We start from the raw sequence: 21,674 nt of genomic DNA, 5'->3' as shown, positions 1-21,674 counted from the left end.
GAAAATATTTTGCTCTCGTGGTGTAGAATACATAATACATCACATTCAAAATTCACATGTTCATCATGCAGCAATGCCATCAATCAGGTCAGGATGCAATTGAGATTAGTAGATTCATCAAAGGAGTGCATTACAAACAAGATGTGGAGTGCATGCCTTTGACAAATCAGCTTGGTATCAAAAGGAGGAGGTGTTACCACTTCATCTGACAGTGAGGATGGAATACTTAGTATTTTATTCTGTGTTTGAGGTGTCATTAAAAACACATCAACAAAGCCCAAAGCAAAACAATTAGAGTATTTTTCTATTGATGAATCAACATCAGAGGAATCAGATCAACCATCTGATTCAAACAGTGGTGAAGAGGAAAACCCTCCAAAAGAAGAGCCAAGGGAAGATAGGACCCTTGCCCAACTCTCCAATCCACAAAAGGCAATTATTTTCAAGGTGAGAAGTTATACAGGGGTAGTGAGTAGTTGCTTTGATTGACACAGGAGCAACACATAATTTCATTGATGAGAGGGTAGTGGCTAGAAGAGGTCTGCAAACAGAGGAGCATTATGGGTTTAAGGTAATGGTAGCAGATGGGTATAAAATCCCTTGTACTTGCAAAATTTCAAATCTAGCTATGCACTTGGGAGATTATCATCTGCAAGATGAGTTTTATGTGGTAGATGTGGGGGACAATGATGCCATACTTGGCATGGTTTGGATGATGTCACTTGTGGAGTTCTCTTTCAACTTGCAAAAGTTGGAAATGAGGTTTGACACCAAGGGAGAAAGGTGGTACTTAGAGGACTTTCAAATGGAGGACCCAAGGTAGTGTCACTCGAGAGGATGGAGAGGTTGATTAGACATGATCAGATTGAGTGGACAGCAGAGTATACTATTATTCCCAAGGTTCCACACATCCCAAATCAGCAAAAGAACAATTACCACCCAAATAATCAGTTGGTGCTATCCAAGCATAGCAAGGTTTTTGAGAGTATTCTGAAAGATCCCAAATGGATCCTTTTGTTGTTGCTGCTGTAAATTCTTAATTAAACATACTATATTTTTGTAATTTTACGGTGATCTTATAGAATAGACAGAAGTTGCAAAAAGGGATTGTTTCTTTTTAGGTTTTGATCTTATAAGTAAAGTAATTGATAAATAGCAACAACTACGAAATTAAACAGTAAACAATGTTCATATGTAAGAACACAAGCAATCTGAAAAAACTGCAAATCATACCAAGCAAATAACCTAGTTTTGTATTCAACAAGAATCCATACATTTATTTGGAGTTGTTCTCAATCTGGATTGATGCCAGATGGAGAAATATTACTGGCAACGAACAAGGAAGACCAAATAAGTTGAATACAACCCTTCAAGCCAACATACAAACAAGGCGTGGTTGCAAAGGAGGCGTGGAAGCTGCTGCAAATCACGTGCCAGCTGAAATAGACCAGCCGCCCTGTTGAAACCCCCAATATGCACGCCGAATCTTCAAGCCAAGAAGATGTGTCTTCTACCTCTGACAATCTCTGTGCAATCCTGGATAAATCCACTGTCAACTCCTGCTGAGGGCTACGTCCCAGCAAGTTCAGACCTGGGGTTTACATCCCAGACCAAAATCACTCTTCCAGAGCAATTCCCAAATTCGCAAGTTTCAAAATGATCAAAGATGCTATCAATTAGGTTTTCATCTCCTTATAACTTCTTTCCCTTTGCAAGTCGAACCCTAAAGAATAATAAAGCTTGCGCTTTATAATTAAAGTGACACTTTCCTAATTATGGTGTCAAACTATAGAAAAATATCACTTTATTGAGAATAAATAGCTTCAAGCATCCAAAAAGACTCTGGGAGGTGAGAATCATGTAGCAAAGTTCAAGACCTTTCCAACGAGCTATAACACATAGGCATATCAAACCAGATGAAGCCAAAAACCCCTTATTACTCCAAAATGGCTATATACATAGCCTTATTTTAATTTATTTAATCGCTAACTTAGGAAATATTTAAATATATTAAAATATTTCCATAAATCCAATAATAGCCCAAAATAACCAACCAAACATGAATCTGACGTCGTCACCTGTCTGTGACTGATGTCGGACAAGATGGGCCAACTAGCAATCCCATCCCTAAAATCTAGGGATGCTCCTAGAAACTAGGAAACACACCCAATCTTCCTGAAACTGAAACCATGGTATGGTCCCGTGGAACCTCAAATACGGAAACTGCCACAACCTCCTAAAAAGTAGGGAATCGCCCTAAAAAGTAGGAACCTCTCTCCAAACACCTGTAACTACTCAAAAGGATCCTGCTCTACTCCTTGGTCCCCCAGGTGGTCATTCAGTCAACTGCCAGTTCTCCCTAAAAAATAGGAGACCTCCCTAAAATGTAGGAACTGTCGTCTGAAGGTCCAAAACGGCTCACAGAGCCCCTACAAAGCTCCATGACCCTCAGAAAGAGTCCCCTAACCATGTCATTGACCTACGGGAACTCGAATGGTAGGTCAACCCCTGCTCATCTCATGTCACTTAGAAAAGGGGACATTACATATTCCCCCTGAAGTTCCACCTAATAGGGGCATAGAGCACGTTATTGAGCTAGACGAGGGATCCAAACCTATAATAACAACTCCTTATTGACATCCTAAGAGGCACAAAGATGAGATTAGAAAGGCAATTAGCAAGTTACTTGAGACGGGACACATAAGACCTAGTAAGAGTCCCTTTGCATCAACAGTACTCCTAGTTAAAAAGAAGGATGATACAATGCTATTGTAAAATGGCTTACTCCTATCAATCTCACATAGCTCAAGGTATTCTTTAGACTTTGTGGGTTCTATCGAAGATTTGTTAAGAGGATTTCTTAGGCAGTTGCATCACTTATTGATTTGACCAAAAAAGGGGGCATTTGTGTGGTTTGATTCAGCATAAAAGTGTTTTGAGCACTTCAAACAAGTGATGTCTACATGCCCTATTTTGGCCATACCAAACTTCTCCAAACCCTTTAAGTTAGAGTGTGATTTTTCATGTGAGAGGATAGGAGCAATGTTGATGCATGATAAACATCCCATCGCATTTGAGAGTAGCAAGTTAAGAGGGGCAGAGAAGAGCTATTCAATTTATGACAAGGAGATATTGGCCATCATGCATGCATTGGCCAAATTCAGACCATACTTGGTTGGAGGCAAATTTATCATCAAGACAGACCATAATGGTATTAAATACTTCATGAATCAGAAGGACCTCAATGACAAGCAGCAGAAGTGGGTCAGTAGATTGCAAGCATATGACTTTGACATTGTTTATGTCAAAGGGAAGAAGAATATAGTTGTTGATGCACTCTCTAGGAGACCTCATATATGCTCCCTCACGGAGATTTTTGCAGATTGGAAAGAATTAATTGCAGGTGAATATACTAAAGATTCATGGGAAGCAAGGATTATGGAGGGCACAACATAGGATGACAGGTATACAATGGTGAATGAGTTGATTATGTATAAGGACAAGATTTATTTGGTGCCTTCTTCACAGTTTAAGATGAAGATTTTGAGGATTTTTCATGATACTCCCATGGCAGGACATCTAGGTTTCTTTAAGACTTACAAGCAGATTTGTGAGAGATTCACTTGAAAAGGACTTAAGAATGGAGTCCTTAAGTATGCTAGAGAGTGTTTAGTTTGCCAACAAAATAAAAATGAGCATACATTTCCAGCTGTTCTATTTCAGCCTTAGCCTATTTCTAATCAGAAATGGGAGAGCATCTCAATGGATTTTATTACAAGGATGCCTAAGATTCAGGGCAAAGATAGTATTCATGTGGTGGTTGACAAATTGTCTAAATTTGCTCACTTTTTCGCTATCTCAACTACATATACAACCGCACAGGTAGCTAATTTGTTTTTTAGAAGATCTTCAGACTGCATGGACTGCCCAAGAGCATTGTGAGTGATAGGGACAACAAGTTTTTGAGTATCTTTTGGCAAGAGCTCTTCAGGTTGAGTAGGACTGAGCTCTCCTAGCACGAGCTACCCACAAATGGATGGACAAACAGAAATAGTTAATAAATGGGTGGAAGCACACCTCAGGAACTATGATTCTAAACAGCAGAGCGTGGATTAAGTGGTTACACTTAGGTGAGTATTGTTACAACACCACCTACCACATGTCTATCAGGATGACACCCTTTATGGCTTTATAAGGATATGAGACTCTCAGCTTCATGGATCTTCTTTTTGGAGATAGCAAAGTGCCTAGGGCAAAGGACTTGTTACAAGAGAGTCAAGACATCATGAAAACCTTGGACGAGAACCTACAACAAGAACGAAATCAATAGAAATTATATGTTGATCAGCAAGGGATAGAGCACCATTTTGAGGTTGGAGACATGGTATATTTAAGATTACAGCCATACAAAAAATCTACTCTCAAGAAGAGTTGAGCAAAGAAGCTCAAGCCAAGATTTTATGGACCATTCAAAATTACCAAGAGGATTGGGGAAGTTGCCTAGGAGCTTAACCTACCAAATAATAGTCAAGTACACAATCTTTTCCATGTTACCACCATTGGATGAGGGGAAACTGATCTTGATACCTAAGGCTATTATTGACTTCAGATAGAGAGCTCTTCAGAAATGGGTCTTCACGGGGTATTTCATCAAATGGAAGGATTTCCCAGTAAAGGATGCAACTTGAGAAAGTGAGCAGATTTTGCACCATCCAAAGTTGAAATTGCTTGACGACAAGCAATTTTGGGAAGAGCGGAATGTAATGTCCCCTTCCTAACCAATCGACAAGTCATTAGCCTAGTCATTTGAGTTCTCTCAAGCCAATGGGAAAGGGAATAAAGAACTCAGGAGGTGTTCTACTTGGATTGGGGCATAATTTTAGGTGGTCCGGGACCTTATTTTTAGATAACATAAGGTCTTAAGTGAAAATTAAAATATTTCACTTATGTTATTTAATTATTATAAAGTTAAGTCATTTGAAGATCCCATCATCATAAGTTGTTTTTTAAAGGAGGACACCTAGAGAGTCATAAGGTGACTTAATTAATAAATTATAAGGCGAAGGCAAAAGGTGGCGTCTACCTAGGGAGATATCAAGGTTACAATAAAATATTAAGATAAAAATGAATTCCTCACCATTTTGGGTGTTGGAATTAGGGAGGCATAAGGAGTTCTAATAAATTAAAAATAAAGTGATTTTGCCTCCAATTTGGACATGGGAATTAGGGCTGGAGGTGCATCCTATTTGAGGCTTTTTGGGGGACTTGTTCAAGTTATTCATGTTTTGAGATTTTGGTTGCAGCTTCTCTGGGAGGCTTTCTTTTGGGTTAGTGAGGGCAAAACCCCTCGATGATGACATCTTCTATGCTATTGAGAGATATAGTCTGGGAGATTTGAGATTATTATCCTACAGGCAACTCATGTATTCAACAAAATAAATAATTCATTCAATAACAAGGCTGTTGCAAATTTGTGGAAGCTGATTGGACAAGTTTTTGAAGGGTTTGATTAAACCAAATTGGGCAGTTAGGGGCCGCAGACATCCTTCCATCATACCATTGGCATTTGGCACTCAGAATTGAAGGTGTGGCGCCCAAATCTTAGGATTTACAGGGGTGATTTTATTACAGCAATGGTTCCCAGTCTACAACTTTTTCTGGGTATGTTTGGGTTTGATCTGTAAGTCTAAATTTTTTAATGAACTAGGTTGCTGTTATATTGTAGAAAAATCCAATATTTTGATCAACATCTAAATTTGGAGTATTCTGCTCCTAAATTGCATTTTATTAGTGTTATTTTCAGAATTAGTATTTGCTGCAATTTATTATTATTTCCAGTTGATCCATCAAAAAAAAAAAAAAAAACACAACCCCTTCTGCACCTTCTGTCTAGTTTGAAAGATCACACCAGAAAAAATTAACACTGTATTTTTAATCTAAAAAGAACAACAGGGGCAGCATACTACAAAAGATGAAGTAAAATCTGTGGGGAAGAGCTTTGTGGGTATAATTTTTAATCATTACGATGGAGAAAGCAACCAACTGGCAAACCATTTAGCTAACTACAGGATCAAGCAAAGTCCCTTTTCAGCAAAAATTGGTTGTAAAGCTTAAAATTGGCAATTAGATGATGTGCTAGCTAATGATATTCATGCCAAGCCACCTCCAAACCCACTTTTCTTTCACCTTCTTATATGATCAATGCAATAAGCATGGGAACTATTGACATTAAACAATGTGAATGCATTAGCCTGATTTAATTTTGTCCCTACATCACTCCAAGCATGTGAGTTGTACAATATGCAATTGGCATTGGGTGAGTGGCGATGCAATGATCAAAATATTGTCATCCTCCTTCTATAAGAGGTGAAGGAAGATGAATGCTCGATAGTCTATGTTTGTTTGTATTTTCTCTGTGCATGTGCTAGACGTTGGAGTGGCATAGCCAACAACAGAGAATGATGGATATTGTGTCAGATAAAGACCTAAAAATGATGTTCAAAGCTGATAATGAAGCTAGCCTGATGTTCACAAAGTGCATCTTTCGCAGATAACAACTGGATTGTCTGGCTTTCTAAAGTGGGATTATTTCACATCTTTATTCAAGTCAAATCTCTGCTTACGGGTGGCAGATGAAATTACCTGCAAATGGATTGTGAATGCTTTGCAACTACTTATCCCTGCTGCAGGCTTTCCTATGTTAGTCAATGATAATCAAGAAAAATATAAAGCTGCAGAAGTTTCAAGTAATCTTGATAACAGAATTGAAAATGTGGAAAAAATTTGTCAAGATATAGCATAGGTCATAATAACCTGCAGGTAGTTTTAAAAAATAATATATTGTATGTTGATACTATGATAGTGATTTCTCCACCCCTGTAATGCCTCAAGAAGGGATTTTTATATCTTAGTTGAATAAAGTTTTGGAACCAAGTGTCCAACTGGTGAATAGAAATGATCAGGCTTCAGCAGCCCCCTCATTTCTTTAGAACATCTTTTTCTGTCGCTTTCACCTGCCTTTTGTAGGGCAGTTTGGCTTTTTTGAACATCCATCATGTAGTTTTGGCTTTCACAGCTTATGTAATCATTTCTTCTCAAATGCAGGCCCCTCTAGAACCCGCAATTATTCTTAAAAAACGCATTATTAATGATTAAAATATTGAAATTTAAAATTGGTTTTTTGATTAATAGAAAACCCTTTCTAAAATAAATAAACAAGAGCAAATTTAAAATTTATGGTACCAACCTTACTCAAATTATAATTGTTTCTCTATCTGCTTGTACTTAAATAGTAATTAAACAAACCAAAAAACCACATTATTGATCTTTTAATTTACCTGAAGAGGGGTCTCAAAGGAGACATAAAATGTCAGAATTAATAAAAAAATCACATAATGATATCCAGATACATGATATTATGTCCTGCTAACACTGTTTGGTGGACCATTCAAAAGGAAGATGACAATACCTATTACCAACTATGAGGAAAAACCCCTCAAGGGTCTAACGGTAGTCTTGCCAAACTTTTAGCGATGACTATCAACACAAAAATACATATAAACTCCGCTCTCTTTCTATTCTGTTTTACTTCTTCGATTTATCTCTTCTAGGCAGAATTTTGGATCAAAGTGCTAGATTAACTCCGTGTTTCTGCTGCTAACTTGTCTTCTCTTGGTTATCAAATGTCACCATTTCAATTGCAATTCTATCTAATATTGGGACTCCCCCAGTTTTTTTACTTTAGGTTGCCTTCCCTTCCTCTGCGGGGAAGATTATGGCAGCTTGTATAACATAGTCTCCTTTTATATATCATTTTTTAATTATTTTAAAACCATGAGCCAAAAAATGAGATCAATAACTCTATCATATTAGTATTGAGAAAAAGGTTTGCTTCATTTTAAACTACTCAGAGAACTCATTCTAGACTTATCATGGAAAAATAATTGAGTTTGCCTTTATATTTAGAAAACTTTGTTGATTGAAGGATGTTATATCGTTATAAGTGCTTACAAACTGGGAATAAATAAATCCTCTTATTGAAAAAGGCATGTACAAAATTATGTTGGCATCTGTGTGCTTGTGTGTGTATGCATGTGCTTATATACACCAAATAAAAGAGCACAAGTCAAGCATCATCTCAAACCTTTTCACTACCACTACAAATATAATTGCTTCTACTGAATTCGCTTCTATAAGTGTAAGAGTACTTACAACTTTGTAAGATCCAAAAGATTTGTCACTGCCATAGGAAAGTGACCAGCAATTGAAACTCCATAAAGCTCTCTGCAGATAATTAATATAAAACATGTTTACACTTCTTTGAAAAGCAACAAAACTTCAATGCCTACTAAGCTAGGAATACTGCAGTCTCCCAACAAAAATATGAATATTAAGATAGGAATAAACAGAATGTGATACATATTTGCATGACCAAAAAATCACCATGGTAACAAGGTGAAATGATTGTTAGCAAAAGTGATTCGGTCCAACCCCAGACACAGATTTATTTACTTGTTAGAACAGGATACTTACACCATTTACTCCACAAAGACACAGATTTGCAGCCATCCAAAGAAGAGATACCCTTAATTCTGACTCAAAAATAATGTACAAAAAGGGCTGGCCTTCATTGGTGGGATGGCCACTAGGGGTCCATGAAATATTTTCTATACAACTCTCTCTACAACAAAAACTACTACTACATGCAGTAACCCAAAATTCATTACAAGATTTTCCCTCTAAAACCCTATAACCAGTACGAATAAAATTTCTGACTGGCCTCCTGAATGACTCTTCATTACCCACTACAATATCCCCTTCAGACATTTACTTATACTCATCAGATTTTAGATCACTTAGCACCTTTTGATCACCAAGTCCCCAAGATTGGGCAAGGTGAGAGCATACAGTGTTTAATGCTGATATTGTCTGAATATTACTAGCTAGTGGCAAGCCACTCAGCTTAATGCTCAAAGTGATCATTACAAACAAAACTCCCAAAATGGAATCCATTATCTAACGCTGCTGGCAGAGTACTGCACAGCATGTCAAAGATTATTTTCAAGTATAAATATTGCTAAGCCAGCGGCATAGCCTTCACAGCTAAAGAAGTATTTGCTGGTAAAAATTATTGAATGCAATAGATTATATACTAGTGACATAGCCAGCACTGTAAAGTCGGTTCATGTAAATATATCTGATCATCCTTGGCAGCAGGCTGACCAAGGCAAATGAAAGGGAATTCAGAAATAAGCAATGCAAATCAGTGCTATTGATCAAGATCACAATGGAACATGCAATGGTCCCAATGAATGATAATTATTGTCATTTAATTTCTCCAACAACAATGGTAGTATGATACCCACTAATCACAAGAATATCTAAACATTATAATTTTGTAAAGAGGCACAAATATGGCACTTTGATAACGCCACAAATTCTTAAATCATGTATTATTTACAGAACATGAACACTGACGCAATACAACATACTTGACAATGCAAACTAATGCTAGATTACTAGACTGCTGAATTGATCTAAATTCTAAAATAATATTAATTCCTGAATTGGAATCACCCTGTTAGAACTTGAGGGTTTTTTGTCCCCAAACTCCATTAGAAATCTCAAGGGTTATTGTCCTTGTATTCCTTTCAACCTCAAGAGTTTTTATCCTTGGATTGACTCATATAAATTGCACTGAAAAGAAGGTTTGATATTATGAATAACTGATTGCCATTTACTTGTTTACAAATGCCTTTACATGTTAATGTTTCCCTTCTCACTTGGGCACCCAATTCCCAAAATCCAAAATTAGCAAAGATGTTTCATTTTATTAATTATTTTAATGTTTAAGTTGTCCTTTTTTTGAAATATTCACTAGGACAAACTTAAAAGTTAAAACATTACTACAATATTATTTCCCTAATTACTCCCTTTAGCCTACAAGCAATAAAAAAATGGACTTTCAGGTTCCCATTCATTAATTTTGGAAAAAGAGACATGACATCCCACATAGATCACCTTATATGATATTTCTTCCACATAACTCCTTTAAAAACCAATTTATTCTTCTTTGCTCATTTCCTTGACATTTATTTTATTTTTTATACTCAATTGTTCCTCAAATGTTGCAGAAAGCTCATATTTAGTTTTAGTTGCAAAAGAGACAATGCCTAGACAAAGCATAACTTATCCACAAGGTAAGAAGGAAGTACATTTGGATCAAACCAATTTGCATTCCCTCTATGTGACAAAGCTTGTATTCCAAGCTGTAAAATCAAGAAATGTATTTAAATCATGGTCTCCATCATAGGTAGGCACTCAATATGCAAAGTACATGTAGATCAACTTAAAAGCAACCGTTTACACATTGTTTCCTAGTGTTATGCACCTTACGATTACTGTATAGCTGTGAGAAGATTACCTTTCCTGACTCATTGTTCAGAATGTTATATGTTATATAAGCATTAAACTAGTGTGAAACGACTTGGAATAGGTGTTTAGTTGGCTCTAAGATGTTTATGTGATATGCATATACCTTAAGACTTTCAAAAAAGTTTTGTGAAGAGGAGGATGTTTGTAGAGGAAGTACTAGAAGATGAGCAACCATTTTAAGAGTAGTGTAAGGTGTGAATTGGTTGTAAAATAGGGACAAATGCTGTGTAAAACAAGAAGTGCTATAATGCGAGACAAAGGATGTCATCTATTGATCTTGAGAACTCATGCTACTGCAAGGATTCTACAAAAGTAAAAAGACATCTCTATGGCAGTTTTTATCTTTAGCATGAAGTATAGAATTCAAATATCAAATTTGTGTTACTTTATGATAAGGTTGGAATAAGGTTTTCTATACCGCAGGAACATTGTTTAGATAAGATCCACATGCAATTAAGATTCAACAAAATTTTCTACAAATGAATATCAACAAGCTACAAATTCAACATCAAACAACTAAAATGAAAAGAGTATGGTCGATGAGCAATGGGCATGCCCATGTGGTCTTATATAAGATAGGACAAACATAAACCATGCAAAATAGCTATGAGTGGTTTCTATAGGGAGAAATACCTTGCAAGTGGTCTATGAAAATATGGATTTGTTCATTTTCAATGTTTAGACTTTTCTCCTCTACTTTGACTCTAAGAATTATTTACAATCTTGCACACTATAGTAAATGTGGCCTTCCAAGATCTCAAGGAAGAAATTGTTGCTGCCCTAGTACTTAGTAGTTGGATTTTATTAAGAAATTGAAAAGAAATAATAACTACAAGGCATTGTTCCACAAAGTTTCGGGATGGGGGGACATGGGAACCAAGCGCCTAAGCTTGGGGACAATGGGGGGATGGCATAGATACATATAGTACTTAAAAAATTAGCTATAAAAAAAGATGTGTAAGGAATAAATATAAGAACTATAAATGAAACTTTGTCGCAATATGTAAAGTTTACACTAATAAACATTAAATACATGAAAATGATTGCATTGGAATTTGAACATTAACAATGGTGGGAAGAGTTTTGAAATTTTGGAAGCAAACCAAGAATAAGTATAAGAATTGCAAATGAAACTTTGACATACTAAGTGAATTTTAAACTAATAAACATAAAAAGCATGGAAATGATTGCATTAACAATAAAAAAGGTGGGTGGAGGTTTGGGGTCAAGGGGTAGTGCCTCTTGCAGAGGTTTGGTGTAGAGCCCCCGACAGGGTCCAAGGGGAGCACCCCTTGCGGGGGTCTCGGGGCTCTAACCCCACCAAGGTTGAGGGGTAGCACCCCTCATGAGGTCTAGGGGCTATGGGAGACTCCTAGACATCCCCAGGATGGTCAAGGGGCATGTAGGAATCTCTGGGACGTCCCATTGTCCCCAACATCTCAATGATGTCCTGGAAGCGATGGCAGTGCCACGGGGGGACATTTCCCCCATGTCCCCCTGTCCTAGAAATGCGAGGATTTTGTGGGGGGATGCATTGGCGTAGAACACTGCTACAAGGTGGGCAATGATTATCTTAATTTGCAAAAAAGAGTCACTAATGTAAATGCTGAAAGGTCAACTTTAAAAAAAAACTACATCAAAGCAACAAGAAAGAATAGCATTATTAGAATTGGAAGAACAATAGAAGTGCCAATATTAATAACGGTAAAATTTCAAGGCAATCAATCCATTGCCTTGGTTAGTATTAATGATTTTGTGTAATAATCCCAATTAGAGATGTTTAATATTTCAATTTGATTTCGTTCCTAATGGTTAATAAACTTAATGAAAGATGCAAAAATGAATTATAAACCCTTGCAAATAGACAATAATTCACAATATTTTTTTATTCCTCTTATTATAGTGGAAGATCACACTCACAATCATTGTATGCTCTGACTAGACCGTATGATGTGGAATGAGAGCCATCATGAACTGAGTGGAAGATACCATGCATTTAAAAAAAGAACCAACCATTGTACACTAGAGGTTTGCCTATTGATGTACACTGCTTGTTGAGTGAATTGATGTTGTCGTACGATGTCCAGGGAAAACCGTACAATGTAAAGTTGCCGCACACTCAAAGATCATTGTCATACTTTCCCTCATTAGTGCTATGAAGGTCATTGTACGTTGGTTGAGTGCCCTCAACAACAAAGTCATACATTCTACAGTTCTACTATATGTTGGTTGAATGCCCTCTACAATGGAGTCGTACACTTTGCAGTCGTTGGTTGAATGCCCTCAACAATGGAGCCATACTTTTGGTGAGTGGACGATAAATTGCTAAGAGTGAAATGGCAATAAAATATAAGTGAAATTGTCACCACATGAGCAGAAATAGTGAAGGTCGTACTATGTGGAAATGCTACTAAATAAGTCACAGAGGCCATGGGTGTACAACGTAATCAAGAACTAATGAAACTTTGTCTATCTATCGATGTCGTACAATATGAGGAAGCCGAACGATTTGTTGTGTTCCTTTTACCAATTGAAACCTTTCTTTATGTTATCATGCAATATGATAATAAAGTGGTCATACCTTATAATCGTCTCTCTTACAATTTTCAATGGAATTATATTTTTTCTTTTCTGTTCCAATATTTCCTTATTTCCTAATTTTCTTTTTCTTTTTCTATAATTGCTCTTAGTATTCTCAGACGTACCGTCAATAATTTTGCATTCTTTCATCGATTTCTCCATTAGTACTCTTTGGCATCAGCAATATGGGCATCTCAACCTATCATACCTCTCTCAATTGACTCGAGAGAATTTGGTAGAAGGCTTACCTAAGATTCAACAGCAGACACATGGTGTGTGCGAAGCTTGCCAAGTAGGGAAGCAGCATCAAACTCCATTCTCAGTCAGACAAGCTGGGAGAGCATCCAAGGTCCTGCAACTGGTTCACGCAGATGTTTGTGGACCAATGAAAACTACATTGGTCACTGATGCCAAGTATTTTCTTCTCTTTGTTGATGATTTCAATAAGAAAATGTGGGTGTTTTTCCAAAGGCAAAATTAGATGTGTTTAATGAATTTCAAAAGTTTAAAACATTAGTTGAAAACAGTCAAGATCTCCAATCATAACTCTTAGGTCAGATAATAGGGGTGAACTCTGTTCCAACAAATTCACCAACTTCTATGCTAAACGCAGTATTAAGTGTTAGCTTACCACACCCTATACCCCTTAGCAGAATGGTGTTGTTGAGCAGTGGAACCGTACTATTACGAAGATGGCCTTTCATGCTAGAGAACAGAAATGTTCCAAAGAAGTTTTGGGCTAAGGCAATGTATACTGCAGTGTACCTTCTTAACCAGTCTCCTCTATAGGCTGTCAAGAAGATGACCCCAAAGGAAGCTTAGTCTAGGAGGAAACCAAAAATCAACCATCTCAAGGTTTTTGGTTTGTTGCATATGTTTGGATTCCAAATGCAAAGAGGAACAAATCGGATTCCAAAAGCCAAAAGTTAATGCTTACAAACTATAGTGACAATCATAAAGCCTATTGGCTGATTGATGTGGACACTAATTTCTCACATTCAGTAGAGATGTTGTTTTTGATGAAGAAGGTGGGCCCTTTCAGCTCTCTTCTCCCATCAAGAGTCTTGAAGATCAGCATTTGCAAGCTAAAGATTTGGGTGTTAGACTTCCATTAGCTCCACCTAAAGGAAGGGATTTTGATGGTTCCAAACTTGTGGAATCTCCTAGGCACGAACCTATATCTACAAATTTCCCTCAGGACAACCTAGATTAGCATCCAAATGATTTCATTCTAGGCAACCCAAGTCATGATGATCATCCTAATTTGGAAGAAGGCTTCTACTCTCCAGCCTAAGTGGTGGGAAAAGCTCATTGGTGATGTTCGAGATAATAAGCTTGTTGAAGGTATATCATCCGGAGGCAAGAGCAACCAAAGTACTGTCAATTTTGCTCTTATGGCTAACATTCAGAATGTTTATGAGCCCCAGGATTATTTAGAGGCAAGAGGTAAACCTGAGTGGGAAAAGGCTATGGTATCTAAGCATCATATTCTTTTGAAGAATAACACTTGGGTTCTTTCAAATCTTCCACCAAGGAAGAAATTCATTAGCTACAAATGGGTCTACAAAGTAAAATATAAAGCTGATGGAACTCTTGATAAATATAAAGCTCGATTGGTGGCTAAAGGATTCTCACAGGGAGAAGGCATTGACTATGAGGAGATCTTTGCTCCTACAGCAAAGATGAGCACCATCTACCTGGTTCTATCCATTGCAGCACAGTTTGGCTAGAAAGTCCATCCAATGGATGTAAAGACTGCCTTCCTCAATGGTGATTTGGAGGAAGAGATATACATGACACGGCCTCAAGGTTTCAAGGTTGCAAGCAAAGTGCACCAGGTATGCAGACTAGTGAAGGCTCTTTATGATCTAAAGCAGACCCCCAAGGCGTGGTACATCAAGAATGACAAACAATTGGATGCACAGGGTTTTCAAAGAAGTCCTTCAAATCCCAACTTGTATGTCAAGAGCACTGGTAGTGACATCATTCTTCTTCTCATCTATGTGGATGATATCATCATTACTGGTAGTGAGGCACATTTGCTTGAGAAAATCAAACTGCATTTGCGTCAAGCTTTTGATATGACCGATTTGGATCTTCTGCATTATTGTCTCGATGTAGAGGTTTGGCAAATAGGTGGCAGTATTTTCATTTCTTAGTCAAAGTATGACAAGAGTTTGTTGGACAAGTTTTGGATGATAGATTGTAAATTCTCATCTTCACCTATGGAGAAAGGGCTGAAAGTATCGGCCAAATCAGATTCATCAGTGGTTAATGAGTCAGCTTTTGGGCAATTAGTTGGTAGCTCATCTATCTTACAACCACTGGACCTAATCTAAGTTATGTTGTGAATTACATCTCTCGTTTCATGACTACCCCTAAGGCTGAACATTGAGTCGCAACGAGTTGAGTACTAAGATATGTGAAAGAGACACCTGACTTTGGCATTCTATATAGCAGAAGCAAAGATCCTAGGCTAGTTGGTTTTACAAATTCAAATTGGGCAAGTTCTATTGATGACAGGAAGTCTATTTCTGGGATTCCTAGATATGTCTTCCTTCTTGGCACAGCTGCAATCACATGGATCAGTAAGAAGCAATTGGCAGTAGCTTGTTCCTTGACCAAAGCAAAGTATGAGGATCTATTAAAGCAACATGTGAGACAATATGGCTTCGAAGGATGATTTCTAACATGAAAATATCTCATGCGGGGCCTTCACCCTTGTTCTATGACAACAAAGGGGTGTTAAAGCTTGCCAAGAATCCAATCTCTCACAAGCAAACAAAGCACATAGAGCTCCATTGTCACTTCATACAATAGCTTGTTGAATATGGATCTGCAATGCTGTAGTATGTTCCAACTGAGGATCAGATTGTAGACATTCTAGCCAAGTCTTTGAGATCAAACAAGTTAGTAAAATTTAGGGTGCAACATGATATAGTTAGTAGAATGACCAATAAGGGAGGGTATTAAAGTAACATTGTTATATTTAGCTTGCAATGGTCATGTTAATGGTTTAGTTAGTTTTAGTAACTTCCTTTTATTGTTTTTGTTCTCAATCGTTTCTGTTTTAGAAACATCATTTGTAATTGCTTATTTAAGGAGTATTCCTCTCCTTTGTTAATCGATCAATTACCATTTCATGTTAATGCTAGTGAAACTTACAAGTACATAGCTAAGTGACCATGTATTTGAGTATTAAAATGGAAAATTAATAGCATTTTTAAGGCTAAAATTAGCGAGATGGGAACCAAATGGTGTCCAAAGAAAAGGAGCAGATCAGCGAAAATGTGAAGTGGAGAAGTGAACATTAGAAGGAGAAAAGAAAGCACAAACATGGGGAACAAAAATTCAGAGTATGAAGGTGAGTTTGGATTATGTGAAGTGGAGAAGTGAACATTAGAAGGAGAAAAGAAAGCGCAAACATGGGGAACAAAAATTCAGAGTATGAAGATGAGTTTGGAGGAATCCAATAACAAGTAGAGGATGGCAAGCTAATATCTCACACCAAATGGTGCAAGGATAAAAAGAGAAGAAAATTAAGAATGATTTTTACCTTTTAGCATTAGTTGTCAACACAGTTCCTTTAGGAGGAAAAGTGATGATGGTAGAAATCAATGGCAGCAGATTCAAAAATCATAAAAATAAGAAAGAACCAAGTAACGTATCAAATAATTGTTTGTAGAATCCTCATTAGAACTTCTTAATGGATGGATTGCATTGGGACTATAGGAGTAGCGTGATCAAATCTATTGTATCATGGGAATATGGGCTCTTTTGGTGATCATAATATGATTGATTATGGTGAGACTCTACTTGATGTGGCTTCTCATTAGGAAGTTGGTCCTTTATATGTAGGATAAATGGCAAAAATGAAAGGCCACTTCCCCCTCAAGTTAATATCTATGTTATAGAGTTGAATGAGGAATGGAGGCAAAATACATAGAATGTGTATTGAAATATTCCTCACGATGGCATGAGGGATGAATCTCTTGCTCATGTAATTAAAATTCTTGACACTCTCTAGTAGAGTATGGAGTGGAGTCATGGAACCGGCAAGATCAACAACGTGTGGAAGATGAACGTGCTCATTCTCTCTCTATCTTAAAAGTCCAATCCTATGAAGCATTGCAAATCTATGAATCTTTGAAAGACCTTGCATGTTTCAAATATAACCACATGAATGCTGCCAAAAACAATATAAATTATGATTATAGGATATCATGCCCAACTTGGTGGAGTGGATGAGTTGGGAGACTCCTTACAAGGAGTTTAGCAAAGTGGAATACTAATTATCCCGGAGTTCAATTGGGGGACATTAGAACAATCACTAAGGGAATCATCAAAATCATCAAGGAACAAGGTAAGATCAATCGAATTCATGCTTTGGTTGAATATTTGGTGTTGTATGGTTATAGTAGTGGTTTAGGGTTTTTTTTTTAAGAGGGATAAATGCTTTTGATCCAGAGCTATAAACCGATGAGGCCACAAACAAGGGACCTCATGCCCAACATAATACTCAACAATAACACCCCAATGGGGTTTCAACCTTGGTGGCTAGAACAACAACACCACATTTAAACCATCACACTATGCCAATATTGGCATGGCAGTGGTTTAGGGTTGACCCAACTCTATAATTTTTTTTTTTCCTTCATCAAGATGTCATTATCCATTGCAGATGAAGTTGATTTTGGCTAGTCTTGGAGAACTTAGAATTCTAAAAGTGTTTTTGATAGGGACTATAATACAAAGGTTATGTAATTAGGGGTGAGGATGGAAGTGATGGGTCATTTGTTTGATCTAGTTCCTCTTGATGTATATATTTTGCAAATTTAAAATTTCTTTGATTGGTGGTATCTTTGAAGGGCAGTAGAGGTAATTTGTTTAGTTGAGTTGTTTGTTTTGCTTCATATATCTATTATATCATTATTGTATCATGGGTTCTTGGTTGAAGTCTTTTCCAAGGGTGTGTTGTATTGCCCAAATTTATGGTGTTCCAATAGTTGTAGATGTTCACAAAAAAAGTATGGCCTAAAAGGAGGCCTCTACTAATTCAAGAAAAGATGGTTAATTTTAGAACCAATACACTCACAAGACAATACACAATGCATTAAGTAGATATGGCCATAATCAAGAGCTATAGGTAGGGTAATAAGCAACACAATATGTAAATAATAAGGAAGAACTATAATAAGATCATCCAAAGTCACACCTGCATGACTCATAGGAGTAGCGTAGAGGAATACCTTCCTAGAATCAAATTGTTAGTGCACTAACCTCCTTGGCTTCAATACTTTGTCAAGAGAGATGTTATAGGTGAATTCAAGAAGGTTAGAGAAATCCCTACTAGATCAAAGCAATGGACTTGTAAGACTAGTATGATTTATTAGAGATAAGTAATCTATTCTTGAATCCCCAAGGTATGTAATTGAACCTTACCTTCCCTTGTTGAAGCTCCTTTCACTAAAGATCTTTATGATGCCATTGGCTAATAAGTGTTTTGCCAATGCAGAGCAAAGCAAGTGATAAAGTGAAGTAAGATAAGGATATAAAGGTTCCATCCTACATCTCAATTCTAAATAGCAAATGTCACTATCAATCGCTCACATAGATAGAACATATTTGAGTAGATCACGATATAGCCTTTTTTTGTTCAATGAACCATGATGAATAAAAAGGTTTTAAGGAGAGCTAAAAGGAATTAAGCAAGCACAAGCGCATCATGTAGAAGAATAATAGGCAGATAAGCGGCAAATATGAAGCTAAAATGAATGAGATCATATAAAAGGCACTATAAAGGAAATTCATGGAACAAGGACTTACAACACACCCACAAGTCCTTGACAAATAAAAAAGCAAAAGTAATTTTGGAATGCATACATTCTATTTTCTTTAGAGAACAGAAATTTCCCTATTCTGTCTTGCCTACTCACCTTTGCTCCATCTCCTCACCATTTCTAAGAGACTTATCATACCAACCCTTCAAAAATCAAAATAGGGCACTTGCAGACAAAGCTAACTATTCAATTCTTTCCAATTTGTTTTCTCAAAAACAGTGTTCCTTTAAGCTATTCAAATCCCATGTGACCCTCAACCACCTATTCTCTTTGTTGCCAATTAGGGAAGACATTCACGTAGATGTTGATAACATAACGTGACTGCAGAAGGTCCTCTTGTTCTGCAGGGAATAACTGTGGGGATGCAAGAACTAACATCTTCCATGTCCTAGAAATTGATCAATGAAGCATTCGCTACTTCATCAATGGATTTAGCCAATGAAGTGGCAAATTAACATTCGCTTGAATGGGTGTTACAAATTAGTATCACAATTCCACAGATAATTTCATTGCGAATAAAGAGTAAGTGTTTATAACCATATTAAAGAAGGAAAATAAAGCCCCCTCGCATACAATGCCTTAATATAGAAAAGGAAAGATAAAAAAAACCAAGAGAGAGCCAAAACAGCAAACCTTGAAGGCGCTTGACTTTGTAAGCTAAAAAAAACTTGCATAAAGAATAAAATTGAAGATTGACTTTGAAATTTAAAACAATTTCTGAAAGAATGAAAATTGAAGCCCTCCAAGATGAATACTTTGAGAAAAGACTTCAATAAGCATGCACGCGTCAAAAACACTAAAGCCGCACATCAAACAGTGCCAAAAGTCCATTTAAAATAATGTCAACTGACTACTTTTTTATGAGGTAAACGCATTGAAAGGATTTTGTTATATAAAAGAATTTTACTTTACCCCAAAAATCTTTAATTTCTTTTTTAAATCTCAGAATATGAACTTAACATCACCGTTCAGGGAAGTATTTAACAAAATCTGTAAGTGTAATATTTATTTAACAAGGACGAAAAAGCAAAATTTTCCCGCTTTTAGTTTTCTGATTTGATTGAATAGCATTTATGCTAGATACCAAGAAGTTCTCCGAAAAGAATAATTCTCCGTATTCATAAACGTAAAAGAAAATAAAGCACACACTGGTTTCCAGCTCCTCTTGTTCAATCTAGTGGACTGTGAAATCCTCGTGAAAATTTAAAAAAGCAGTCAAAATAATGCTACAAAAAATCCACCCCATAAACATTTCAATTGAAGGAAAAGAGGACGGTATGAAGACAAGACTCACAGTTGTGAGACAACTTGATAATTTGGAAGAGATGGATGAGGAGAACAAGTAATTCCAGCCCATTGATCTCCGCATGGATCATCACCAACCCAGGCATACACGACTTTCCACCCTAAACAAGATTGTATTTCATTCAATGCTTTCACTGCAAACAAATAACACGTCAGTGAAACGTATATTCTCGGAGTTCCCGATACATTTGAAGTATAAACCACCATACCATCTCGTTTCAAAAGTTTGCAGTTAACGAGCGCACGAGGTGGAGGAACGCATAATATTATCATCAATGTCCATAACATCGTTCTGCAATAATTCGCCATTTCTTTTTCTTCCTCTCTTCCGCCCGCTCTGCAATGCCCTCTCCTCTGCACTCTTCACATCTCCATGTGCATGCATTCCTACATATACGAGGAGTTTGTTTCCGACTACACCGGGACAAGTAGAAGAGACGACGAGTACATATCGATGGCACCCAGGCTTTAACTAAAATTACAAGGTTGCATGTTTCTCCTCCACTGTTGCAGATTATAGGGTGTTGAAATTAAATGATTTTAAAATACGTCCAAACTATGCTTAATATGTGATATAAGTGTTAAAGTTAGTCTTTGACTAAAAATAAAGATATTATTAGTTGTTATATGGGTATAAATTAGGGATTATTTTAGTCTTTATGCAATAATAATAAAGATATTATGAGTTATTATATGGACATAAATAAGTGATTATTTTAAAGTGTTCATTCAAATTCATATATAAATAGTTTATGTAATCATAAATTAATGTAATAATATATTTTGAATATCTTAATATAGAAAATGCTATATTATACAATTATATTAATGTCACTTTATATAATTTTGTATTATGTTTAAAATGTATTTGAGATTCACTTGTTTTATACCATCTTAAGATTACATATTATATGCTAAGTCTTTTCCTTAACATTCTATTATTTTTCATGATGGTAATTTGTTGTTAAAGCCTTTCCACTTACATGCAAGCATTGACATGTGGAATAAGTGTTGAGAGCACGAAACACCATCACCACTACCCTTACTCAAGTGTCATCAAAGGGGAAAATCCTACTTGTGCACAAATATTGATAGCAAAAGATCCACTCTCAATCTATCACCATCAATACTCACAAATAGTAGGGCTTCCTAGTAACGAACCCATCCTTCCCTTTTTGGTCCTTCAAATTAGTATACAATTTTGTTGACAAATGTTTCTAAATTTGACATGATATTTTTCTATGTATTTTTTTTCAATTATATAGACTTTTATAATATGCGACATTATATAAAACTTTATGTCACATTTTAAATGTATTTGAGATCCACTTATTTTACACCACCATGTCATTAAATAATACTAAGTTAACCACAAACCTAGCTTTAAGCCTATATGTGAAGCCTCTCCCTTAACGGTTGCGTCTATTCTGGCTCCAAAACGGACCTTTCATACAGCATGTTAGCGACAGGTTAGTCAATCGCAGTCATTAATTGCAAAATCAACGGTGTAAAACG

At 36.5% G+C, this 21,674-nt stretch overlaps 1 protein-coding gene across 5 annotated transcripts in view; it reads right to left on the bottom strand.

The window, feature by feature from the left end:
- LOC131047909 (probable leucine-rich repeat receptor-like protein kinase At1g35710) overlaps window positions 1–20,676 on the bottom strand; it is a 193,253-nt gene extending 172,577 nt beyond the window's left edge. For 4 of the 5 annotated variants that reach the window (XR_009106307.2, XM_057981724.2, XM_057981725.2 and 1 more), the window contains exons 1-3: window positions 20,369–20,676; window positions 20,149–20,293; window positions 8,212–8,283 (exon numbers count right to left, since the gene is read on the bottom strand). Coding sequence is in view for 4 of the 5 variants with exons in the window: in XM_057981724.2 (XP_057837707.2) it covers window positions 8,212–8,283; window positions 20,149–20,293; window positions 20,369–20,468 (317 nt within the window). In the remaining variant the exon portion in view is untranslated. The remainder of the gene's footprint in view (window positions 1–8,211; window positions 8,284–20,148; window positions 20,294–20,368) is intronic. The other variant, XM_057981723.2, reaches the window with a different exon arrangement.
- Window positions 20,677–21,674: the final 998 nt, after the last annotated feature.

Source organism: Cryptomeria japonica, chromosome 3, assembly GCF_030272615.1.
Source record: "Cryptomeria japonica chromosome 3, Sugi_1.0, whole genome shotgun sequence".
Classification (NCBI taxonomy): Eukaryota; Viridiplantae; Streptophyta; class Pinopsida; order Cupressales; family Cupressaceae; genus Cryptomeria; species Cryptomeria japonica.
This window is presented reverse-complemented; position numbering and strand designations above follow the sequence as displayed.